General features: G+C 38.3%; 1 protein-coding gene across 1 annotated transcript in view; it reads right to left on the minus strand.

The window, feature by feature from the left end:
- The window catches only part of nbas (NBAS subunit of NRZ tethering complex), a 213,334-nt gene that overhangs the window by 16,256 nt on the left and 184,448 nt on the right, over positions 1-12,630 (minus strand). Inside the window, exons 50-51 of the mRNA XM_030720998.1 lie at positions 7,015-7,154; positions 491-638 (exon numbers count right to left, since the gene is read on the minus strand). Coding sequence (XP_030576858.1) covers positions 491-638; positions 7,015-7,154 — 288 coding nt within the window. The remainder of the gene's footprint in view (positions 1-490; positions 639-7,014; positions 7,155-12,630) is intronic.

Consider the following 12,630-nt stretch of genomic DNA (forward strand, 5'->3'; position numbering starts at 1 on the left):
AAGCACTGAACATGTGGCACACTTGCACACTGAGGAAAAAAATGACAAAGGGTGCCTGAACTATTTGGAAGAGAAATCCCATAGCAAGCAAGAATAGGAAAAATGTTTACTTTCAACACTGCAGCAGTTAGACTCCTCAGTTTCCAAATGCTTGTTACAGTAGGTGTTATTAAAAGGAAAGATGATGTAACACAGTGGTAAACATGCCCTTGTTTTAACTGGTGTGAAAGGTGCTGCTGGAATTAAAAATGAATTTCCTTCTGTTGTTGTTTTCGTTTTACACAGAGGTACAGGTGAGTAAAAGTGTACTCTAATGCAGTAGTTGGGTAAATGTATTGAATTCTATTTCACCACTACTGTTTTGTAGCTAATTTTGTTAAAATAAATAAATATTTACTATTCTAACCCACTTTCAAGACTGCTCTAACACAGAAAATGCTATATATTCACAAACAAACAAACAAAAAAAAGCAGAGTATTATCTGATTACCTGCACTGGGAGCTTGTGTTTGGTGTTATAGAGGGATCTCACCATGGTGACAACCTGCTGACCCAGGTCAATTTTGACCTCTGGTCCCTGGCAGCGGGTCAGTAAGGCTGAGGTGAGCACCACCCAAGGGTTCTGCTCTGACTCTGCCCTGCAGATAAGAGAGAGACAAAGGCTTAGAAATATGTGTCTTTGTATGTAGCGTCATGTTGAGCTTCTACGTCCTCTCTGATTGACATAAAGAGGAAATGCACTGGTAAATGGTACACAGGGAAACAGCTGCCTTTGATACTGTCTTCATGGCAAGGAAAGCAGACAGGAATAGAGTATATGGGAAAACCAAAAACACCGTGTAAAATTACTGTAATGCTATTCATCCATTCCAATGGTAATACTGTCAAACAAGTTACAGCAAATGATGACTGGATATACACCATACTGTACAAAAAAGGCAGGACAAAAATAACTACATAAACTTCCATTTAAATTTCAGGCTGTCAAGAAAGCAAACAGGGTGATAAAGAAGTCTAAAGATAAACAAATTAATACCAAGTAAGTACCTGCATCCCCGTCATTAATATTAAACACCTGCATGCTATATTTTCCCTGTCCTGAGCGAACATCCAGTGACGACAAGCAGCAGTGACAGGCATCACTCAACACAAGCTCTTAAGACCTTTGCTGATGACCTGAGCGCAAATGAGTGCCTCCAATCAAGGCCAGCAAACACCACTGCAACCTTCATGGATCTTTATTAATACATATCAGTCACAGGGTGAAGACGAAAATCAAAAACCACAGAACAACTCATTATCACTTAAATATGCCATAACTGATGCATTGACCCTGTTGCAGTGATTAATTTTATTAGTGTTACCCTTAGCATGGCACGGAGTCAGATTAATGCCTCTGTAACTGCCAACTGTAATTAATTTTAGTGGCTGTGGAGGTTGTAGTCTAATGCAAAACCAAAGCCTCATTATATCTGCATCAAGCTACACGAGGAGAATCAAAGCACATTCCTCGGTCCTGGTGAGGCTGTAAATATTAATACAATGTATGGCGAAATTTTTTTTGAGCTCGTTAGAAAAGTAGAGGCACTTCAAGTGCTTAAAAAATACATGTTGATATGCCTGTACTGCTGGAAGTCGTGTATGTGATTAACATGAGAAGGAGTGCATTAAATATTGAGTGAAGAGCAAAGGAAGAGGAGATCAGGAGGAATCTGATATGAATGTGTGCTTTGTATCTCATGATAATGTTTTTTTTTTGTTTTTTCTCCCAAACATGCTGACCAATCTTTGGTGATATGACGGAAAACAGAAACTCTAAAGTGGCTTAAGTTTGATGTTAGATTTGACTGTTAAGTGTTTCCTTAAGCAAGCGTGCCAGAAGCAGGCTGTGTGGTAAGACTGTGTGCATCTCTGCATGCACGGAAAGGCCCTTCAAAATAAAGAGACAGAGCGTGATAAAGAGACAGCAGGGAGAACAGCAGGGCTCCTGTGTCTGTCTGTCAGCTGAAGAGGCAGCTCTCCATCCCACTTCCAAGGCGTCTTGTCCAGACAAGCTGCTTCACCTTTGGATGATGCGGCCATGGGAACAAACAGAATCCGCTTGTGCTGCTGGCATATTACTGCTTCCTGTGCTTTTCCAGGGGACAGGGAGGTACTGCTGCATGCGACTTTGAGTGTCTGTGTGCTCGCCAAATCTGTCAAAGGGTGCAGTGTGAGTCACATCCAGCCTCCATTCGTGCTTTGAATCATGACTCAGTATATGCGGACAGACTAAAGGAAAAGCTTTTTAGATGCAACACTCAGTATAGCTCGCAAAACAGCCTCTTGTGGTCTTATTGAAGCAAATCCTCAGACTCGCACACGCAATAACACACTTCCATCTCAACCAGGATTAAGTGCTGAGTCAGACAAGTAGTTAAGGTTAACCATGTGTTCTGCACAGAGATAAAGTCCTCATGCCGTCAGCATCTAAAACGAGGCATTTGAAGGTTAAGCTATTCTGAGTTTTGTGTTCCAAATTATGAGCTCCACGTGTAGCCGTCACTGCACCAAAAATGCAGAGCAGACGTAGATCTGCCCAGAATTTCAGTCTTGAAGTGAGTATATTACAGTGTAGATGCTGTTCACTCATGTTGCAGCAAATTACCAAAGTATGGATGCCAAAAACAGACAACAAAAAAAGACATATTCACAAGCTGACTCTATACTCAACATTATGTTCACATTTAAATATAAAATGCAACAAGACAGCAACAAAAACAGTCTGCGGTTAAAACAAATGATTATAGTTGACTGCCCGAGCGGTCCGACTGTAGCTGTTAAGACTCACAAAAGCAGAGGAGTTTCATTGAAAGTGGGGGTGACCTTGAAGCAGCTGTGCTGAACAAACCCTAATCCTATCTCTCCCAGCACTTCTCTACTGAATGTGCGAGTTGGCTTTTCACATCAGTCCCAACACATTTAATGACGTCTCTAGTGTCCATTAAAAATCGACTGTTGAATAATCATTTTCATTTTGTTCGATAAACTGCCAGAATGCTAAACAAACAAAACAAAACAAAGAAAGTGTTCTTTTACTGGAAAATTTGTCTCCCACTCATTTGTTTTGTTTTGTTTTCCCGTCTGCAATCAACTTTCTACTTTGTTGTACTTTATGGACATCATGAGCTTGAAGATGACTCAAACTGACAAAAAAGATCTGAATAAAAAAAAACATTTTTTAAATCTGCTCTTTAGTAGTTTGTGTCTAATTGCCTCATTCCACATTCAGATCTTTCCCAGAAACCGTTTTTGAGAAAATCAGAAGCTTTACCTGCACTTCAGCAGAAGAAATTGAAACTGTGAGGTCAGCTTTTGCTGTACTGGAAGACAGCGGCTGATCAAACGAAGTCACTGTACAGCTTTATTCATACAACACAAATGTCAACAGACGGACAACGAGAATGAGAGCTGCAAATTTCTTCTAACAGTGCTTTACTGCCTACTCTACAAAGAGAGAGATGAAAACGGAAAGCATGTGTTAACACGCCGTTAACCTGCTGCTTGTTTTTAATGCGATCGAGCATAAGCACGTAATCATCAAACATCTGAATTCATTCACTGAATCCGTTCAATCTTGAACAACAATGGCCTCGCGTGCCTAATTTCCACAGTTCTGCAGCTGTGGCGGAAATGAAAGCTTTTACTGTTTGTGTCTGAAATATTTTCATCAAATGGAGTTTAAGACACTTTCCAAGGTTAAAGAGAACAATGACCAGCATTAGGGCTGGTCATTATATCATGGCTCCATGATACCAGTATACATTTTTGCATGATTTAAAAAAAAAAAAAAAGTGTCATATTGCCATGTTAATGATACAGCTTTGCCATGTGTTTACATTCCTTAGCAGGGCCGACAACAAGACACGCCCAGACCTGACCTCCAGTGACTCTTTCAACAACCTCCAACAAAGCAGAATACTTATGCAATACTTGTGCAATATACTGCTGCTGCTGAAGGTGAAAACAATTCCTATCATATGGAATGCAGCTAGCACTCACCAGTCTCATTCCACATGATAGGAAGAGCAAATGCTGAATGGAAATTGCTGATGCAGTTACACTGAGAAAAGGAAGGCTTTAAGCAGCTGGTAAAAAAAGCTCAATTCAAGATAAAGCTAAACTAAAGAATCAAGCAATTATGTTATACTTTTACTTCCAATTTCCAGGATAAAAACTAGGCTAGGCTTCATTTGTGCTAACATTTGACTTACGCTGTGTCACCATATATATTGCTGTGTCACTAGTATTGTGTTTATAGTATTGCAATATATTGCTGCTGCTCTTGCTGGAAATAGATTCAGACTTTGAATTACTTAGTCTGTCACCAATGACAGTAACTCATAGGAGGAGGAGGAGGATAGAGATTGCCCTTTGTTTTGTTTGCACTAAACATGCTCTATATGATCATAAATGTCATTATCACAAATTTCCTTGAAAATCACAATATAATTTTGAAGCTGTATTGCCCATTCCTCACTGACATACAGTAGTTCACAGTAAAGCCATTGCTGAATGCCTGATCCTGGAAGCTTTTCTCTGAGGTTTCTGTATTAATTTTTTGCACTTTTGAATAGTTGTGAAGGCACAGTTGACTGATCCTACACACACGCATATAAAGGTTCAATTCCTCATGAGTTTCTTACAACTACTGGAGAAGAACCCTACTTTAAACTGCTGATCAAAACAAACTGAAACAGAGTCTGCTTTGATTGAGCTGAAAGGATAAACCAAGCAGCATTAACCTGTTTGTCTCTGTGATCCTCAGAGAAAGGCTCGCTTTTAATTGAGAACAATGGTGCAGGAGAAGAGCAATCACATCATTAGGGTTTATCGATAATACGGCCAACCCTTACTGTGGCTCATAAGACATCAGCTGGTGCAAGAAGCCCAGAGCCTGAGGCTCTGTGATTTCCAAGTCTAAAAGTCTATGTACACAGCATCTGGGAGATAAAAAGACACAATTTTCAATTCCAGCTCTTAGTGAAATGCAAACACAGTGCACAGAAGTTGCCCATTAAAATGGCTTTGTCTTCACGCATCCCTGTCCCCCAAAGCAACAAATCTAATATAGAAACTAAATTTTAAAAAGTGTCGATGGGTGTTTGTGAAGCAACAAAACGTACAGAATCGCTTATTTTAAGAGGTTTCTTTGACCCAAAGCAGTGAAATAGCACTTATACTTCTAACTTAAAATTCACTGAAGATGCTGAGAGGGCACCAACACAGTTAGAGGCTACAAAAAAAAAAAAAGGAGAGACTACACTGATGGTATTCTGCACACAATCAGCGACAACAGTATATTTTAATTACTATCACCAAACACCAGACAATAAAATATTTATATGTGTGAGTTTGTTACTCCAGTAAATGTGTGTATAATGAGGTGAACAATGGGCTGTAACATGACGGCGTGAGTAAATTAACACTGTCTGAAATCCCATACATGATTCTATTTACTGTCACCATACGATGACTGCACTACTGCTTTTTGGAGGCATGTTACTATGGTAACTCAACCCTATTTAAGATGAAGCAAATAACGATTAACAAATTGACAAAGAAAACGCTTTAACTGAAGTGTTACTGAAGTTGGATCCCAGTTGCTTTGACCTCGACCCAGCAACATTATGTGCTACACTAATGCATTGCATTATGGGATATTCCTGTTGGTGTAGTATCTGTCTACTTTTGGGCACATAAAAAAAAAACAAAAAAAAACAAGCAAACACTCTTACACAGTACTGTGCAAAAGTCTTGACCCACCTCTTGTTTCTTCATATTTTGCTAGGAAATTGAGAGCAGTGTGGGTCAAGATGATCCCACACTGCTTCAGTAATGTTGAAGTCTGGGCTCTGGGGAAGTCAATCCATGACTGATAGTGTTTCCACTCTGTGTGTTTTCCTATCCAGGTATACTTTTACTGCAGTGGCAGTGCATTTGAGACGACTGTCATGCTGAAAAATGAAGTTGTCAATCAGATGATACTGCATCTGCTGCTGAACTAATAATACTTTTTTCTGCATTCGTAATTCCATCAATTTTGATCAGACTCCCAACACTACTGACGAGCTGAAACAAAAAAAATTCACATTTGGAATTATCGCTCCATAAGACCCGCTGATGCTGATTTTCAGTCCAGTTCTTGTGTAATTTAGCACAGCTCAACTTTTTCTCCCTCCACTTGTTCATTTTTCTCAGTTTTTTTAAGGGCACACGCCACACCATGCCAAGATATGCCAAGTTCTCAGTTAATAGCTCTTTAGAGATCACCCTGTTGGTGCAAAAATACTATTTCATGCCTGTTAGACTGTGTCATTTTTTGCATTTTTTTTTATAGCTTCAACTAAACACATAAATTATGTATTTTGTTATGAGCACAGACATAACATGAGTTGTCTTTTCATCCCTTGTGTGATTGATAGGTCAGTGCTGTCAGTAAGTGAAAAAGCAGCTGATGTCCAAAGAGAACCTTTGGGAAAAAAAAATTACCAGACAGTCTGCTTCCTTGGAAGCAAAATGTGAAGAAATTAGGGGTGAGTGACGTCTTTTGCACAATACTTTATGTCAGTATGATGTATCAGACAACTATTATGTAATGACTATAGCAGAGGGGCTCAAAGAATAGTTTGATATTTTTGGGATATTTGCATTTTTCTTTTCTTGCTGAAAGTTAATTCCTCTCTCACCAGTCCACTGAACGTGAGATGGCAGCCAGTAGCATAGCTTACACAGTTTCCTGTTAATATATACAGCTAGCCTGTCAGAGGTAAGGTTTTAGCACATAATCCCTGAATACCCCACAGTTGTTTTTACACATAATGTGTCAACTTGACTTTTTTCTTTTTCTCTACTCACAATTTGTCTTTAAGGAAGTCATGACACCTCTCTCCACCTCTTGCTTGTTTCAGGATCACAATATTCTCATCTAACTCTTGAAAAGGGTTCAAGAAATAAGATGAATGTTTGTCTTACACTTCTTCTTTCATCATAGGTGGCCATGCTTGTAGGAGAAAAATGAGCAACTGAAAGTCCTCCCACTTCTGTGCCGCTTCCAACAGCTCCTGGAAAAGGTTGTATCGTTTTTCTTCATTCTCCACATCCTCTATCTGGACCTGAGAAAAAGGTAAAGAGAAACCAGGTTGTGAGGGAGGCAAATCAATTTGGAATGAAAACAAAATGGTGGCTGTGAGGACATTGATTGTAAGCTTTACCCAGGCCACTAAACATCAAGCACATCCATTTCTTTTAAATTCTGCTCCATGTGTATTGCTCATTTTCAGTCATCAGTTATGCTGGCTATTTCCACTACACACCATACACAAAAATGAGAGAGCACCTTTCATTGATTTCAAATTACGAAAGCTCTCAACAAACTTGACACCGTAATGACTGCACTAAAGATTGTGGGCAAGATATTCCTGCCAAAGCAAGATCCCAATGAACTGCACAGTCACACGCAGTCAATCTGGAGCTCCATCAAACCCTTCAAAGCTTTAAAGGCGATGAATGGAAAGAATAAGGCTTTAAGACTAATGACACATTTCATTGTCATTTTACAAAAATGTCATCTGTGGCCAACTTTATTCAAAAAAAAAAAAAAAACGATTGAGGGGGAAGAATGTGAGAAAAGAGAATGAAAAGGAATGAAGGAGGGATAATATGGAAGAAATGAGAAGAGTAGGAGGAGGAGGAGGGGGAGAGTGGAGGGAAAGTAATTAATTTTCTTCTCAAAGGTTGGCTTCTAGTGTGATTTAACAGTTCAGAGAGCAGCTGATTTCTGAGGGGAAAACTATGACCTGCCAAAGCATGGCTGCTGCAAGACAGGATGTGTCACACACACAAACACACACACACGCGCGCGCAAGCTAGACTCATGAAACAGTTTCAGCCTTGGTGGAGCGCTCGCATTTATCCAGCTGGATCTGCATTCAATTCTTAGCGATATTTCATTTGTATAACGGTCTAAACAGTCTAACCCAAGAGTTTTTGTTACTGGACCTCTAAAACCATACATACAGTACAGATACCACTCATGTATTGGTCAACATCTTGCTCAAGTGGTCCCATAACAATGAAACCCAAAGAATTCTAAAATACATTATAACGGAAAAATCAATCTAAAAATGATGCAGAAACCTTTTTCACTGCAACTTAAAGACAATTCATGATGCTGTTATAAACAGCTTTCTTGAAGATTTATCCACAGCTAGTAGTAGCAAAAGTGCTGACATGTAAACATGGCTGCTCTGAGACATGTTATAAATCTCTAATTCATGCTCCAAGTCACTGGCAGCATAACAGATACATGCCTACTGTTGTAGTCAATTGCCTTATGATGGAGGATGGAGCAATAAATGAGTAAAGCTTAAGCTCCAGACCCTCTGGAAATGGAGGTCGCTTGGGAAACAGAAATGGAATCTTAACTATCTGTAAAAAGCCCCCCCCTGCAATCTAAGCTCCCAAATCCATCACTAAATGTAAACTGCAAGCCAGAGATTGTTCATCATTATTACCGCTTTAATGCATTATGAATACTGAATACTTTCTAAATATTGATGCCTTTTTAAAGTTTTATGGACACATTTATTCATTATCTATGAAAATCCAAGGGTATGCAAGACCTTGGGATTCCCTGATAATATTCTGATTATATGTTCCCCCTGGAATTGAAAAATGATAAATGGTGACTGCACACAGATGCATCCAAATAGGAACTCTTTCACATACAAAAGTCTATATATAGCATTGTTGCACTTGCCTATTCACACACATCAAAACTCAACTACAGTTGCCCCCAAATTAACTCACTGTCAATTACTTTGTGGCTGTGAGGCTTTTATTTTCTTAACAAGGAAGGATGTCAATTAATTATGCCTAGTGATTAAAACCAACATTTCCTCTGTGGCGTTGTACAATGAACAGAGTGCAGGAGGGCAAAAGGAAGAGGGAGGGGGAATTAAACTGTTAGCAGATGCAATGAAATTTACAAGAGAAGCACTGATAAATGGATACACGGCCTCTCAATCAAAATACCAATTTAAATATACTGCATATCAGCACTTTGTGCAAAACGCTCTCTGCATCTCTTTAAGGTTTAAAAAAATATTTTAGTCTAATGTATTTACTTCTTTTTTTACCAGCTATTACACTGTCAGAGACTTTCAGTTGGAGTTCTACTTCTTCCCACCTTTTTTATTGATGCTTTTAGACAGCAAGGCAATACAGTATGAGATAATTAAGACTCTATAAGCAGCAAAGTGCCGGAGCCCTATTGTCTTTGCTCTGATTATTCTTCCCATTATTATTAGTGTTCCAAGCAGCGAAGCTGTAAGGATCCTTGTCCTCGATCCCATTTTTATGTATATTTATGTGTCAAAAGAATTGCACCAAAAAACAAAAAAACAAAAAAAAAACTATAATGCCTGGAAACATTCATTAAGCAGGTGTGTTGAAAATAAAGTACTTTAACCACAGGTATCTCTGTAATATTCAAGTCTATGTCATAATGATTTTTTTAAATGGCTTGCCTGCATGAAATTTCTTTCATCACTTTAATTGCTTTTATATGCATTTTTACTAACTAAAAGATAAATGAAAAAAAGAGGTGACGGCATTGTAAAGTTTTCCCATTTCTGTTCTATTAGCTATAATTCCATCAGTGTGAAAACAGACCTGGCAGCAGATTCGGACAAATATTAAAACACGTTAATGTATTTTCTGCATCACCAAATGAATTCAAATTGTGCACATTTCAGCAGGGCTCCTTCAGGTACAGCTCAGCATGTTGCAAGAATAAAATGCATTCCTCCAGTAGAAAATCTAAATCACACTTTGAGGATAACAAAAATTTCAAAGAGTCGCTGAATGTGTGGTTCTTACACCTGATTTAAACACAATTTCTGAACATAACCTGCTCTAGACAAGGTCTGCTCAGCACAAGTTACCATGGTGATTTAGCAAGGTAAAAAGAGAGCCACCATCATGACACAGAAATCTCTGACTTCAAGCTCAACATACATTGTTAACACATTAAATTTGCTTTGTTGTACACTCCTCTGATCTTAAGTTGTTTAGAAAACATGTCAGATATTTTCATATTTATAAGTATTACATTTTATAAAAACAGGCCATTTACAAGCAGCACACTGCACTTCATCTCTAGAAGTTTATATCTTAAAGTTTGTTCTAAATTTGGTTTGACCTTGCGTCATGACTCAGTTGATGCATGAAATCTGCTAATGACTGATTAAAGTGAGGGGTCACACACACACACACACACACACCACAACCTACAGAAAGGTTAATTCAAAAGTCCATGTATGTCTCCACAAATCTCCATTAAAATGCTCCCAAAGCTGACAAAGACATCCTTTAGATACTATATACAGTATCACATATTTATATTTGTGTTCAGCTAAGTCGAGTGCACAGCCACACCCAGAATATACTATTCCAACAAAGATTTTGATCAAACATTACAAAACTACTTGCCAAGTAAAAATAGCAGAAATTGTGAGTTTTGAACGTGTGAGAAGGCGTGTGGATCTGTGTCATTCCCAGTGGTGGAATCAGTTAATCTCCTCTGGGCATACAAAGGTACAAGGCTGCGAATCCCCAGACACCCAATTCATACTTTCCAACAACGCTTTTTTTTTTATTTTTTAAAAGCATTATTACCAACCACTCCTCTCCTGTATGGATAACCACATTTGTAAAGTAACTATTTTTAAGCTCTTCTCAAAACGAGATCCAATCACAGCTTAGCAACTGCAGGTCAGCTGTTGATTTTTCCACATGCCTAAGTGGTGTGTATGGCTTTATTAATGCTTTATTAATGTGATTAAGGAAAAACATAGGGAATAGCCGCAACCTTGTGTTTGTTTGCTGTCACGTAAGTGGGAATCATTACTGTGTTCATAGAACTACCTTACTCATGTTGAAACCACGGTTTGTTTTCAAAGCCAAGCAAGATATTAAGGTTATTAGGGTAAAACAAAACCAACAAAAATAAAAAACACTATACCATATCCACCGTGTAATATTTTTCTAATGTGTGAAAATAAAACAAATGAGCTAAAAACAGCAGTTTTAACCAACAGCGCTTCAAAAAGCTTTAGTAATTTAGAAATCTACAGCACAAAAAAATGGACAGCAACAACATGAATGTTATAAATGCCATGTTGTATTTGTAAACTCAATTACTATTACTACTACTACTACTGGTGGCTTCAGTTCATCCGACAACACCGCATTGCCCCTCAGACTGTCCAGGAGCTCAGTGATGCCCTGGTCGAATCCCCCAGGATGGGAGCATGTTCCGATGTACTACTGAGTACCGTTTTGATTTGCTGCAATAAAGTTTTGGCTAAATGGACCTGCCACATTATTTTTTTACTTTGATTTTAGGGATGTCCCTGACATACACATTACCCAGTCCAGATATCCAGCATGATCTTTTTTCCCCGTTGAGATCTGATGTGTCTATTGTGCACGTATATTTTCTATTAAACACCAGAGTTGTTACAACCCAGTTACAAACGCTCATACTGGAGGTCAACAAACAATATGAAATGCCATAATACCAATGCAACAGAGAGAAATGGTTGAACACAGTGAAAATTCAAATTGCATGTAATTTTAAGTATAAAATCAATTCTTTTCTGCTTGCACAGGAAACATTGCTGTTAAATTATGCCAGCTGCATGCTAAATGCTCACCCACTGTCACTGGAAGTAGCCGTGGTTTTAACAAAAAGATACACATGAACATAGAAAGCAAGAAAAAAGCTTGGGACTGAAGAAAGTAGACAAGGTGAGGCAGAAGAAGTAAATAAAACATGAGAATGAGTAGTTACCAGCAGCTGCTTTATTGCTCTCTCTCAGCCTTTTCAGCAAAGGACAGGGTGGAAAACTGCAGCTGCTTATGTGTGTATGTGCAATGTGACACTGTAAACAGGGAATTTTCCAACTACTAAAGTTTGTTGTGAAGTTTTAAGACAAGGAAACACTTTGTACAACCATGTTTACTAAAAACACTTAGGACTCTGTGGAACAAATAAATCAAAACAAAATAGAATGACCATTCAGAGACTATATTTAATTGGAAACAGAAAAAAAAGAGAGAACACAAATGCTGAAACTGAGAATTTCTAAATCTTTTTTTTTAAAAAAAAAAGAAGTGTTCAAGCTGGGACCAAAAAAAAAAAACATCCAAGCATCCCAGAGAGGCAGAAGTGAATACAAATATGTTAAATAACTACCATGCACAGAAAAAAAACATATATAAAAAAATATCTAGGAGTGCTGTGGCCTTCTATGGGCCTGAACTCATTTAACATTGAATTACACTAGACAATGGAAAACTGTTTTGTGGTCTTTCCAATAAAAATCTGAAATTATTTTTGGATGTCTTCAGTGTGATTTGTAAGCTAAATGCACTTCTGTGAAAAAGTAAGCGCACCTTTGTAGAACTTTAGCTACAATACCTTGAAGCAATCCTTTGTTGTATGGCTTTGTCTTGCATCACTGTGGATGAATTTTGGCACACTCTTCTTTACAATACTGCTTCAGTTCATTGAGGTTTGTGGCC

Source organism: Archocentrus centrarchus, chromosome 24, assembly GCF_007364275.1.
Source record: "Archocentrus centrarchus isolate MPI-CPG fArcCen1 chromosome 24, fArcCen1, whole genome shotgun sequence".
Taxonomy (NCBI): domain Eukaryota; kingdom Metazoa; phylum Chordata; class Actinopteri; order Cichliformes; family Cichlidae; genus Archocentrus; species Archocentrus centrarchus.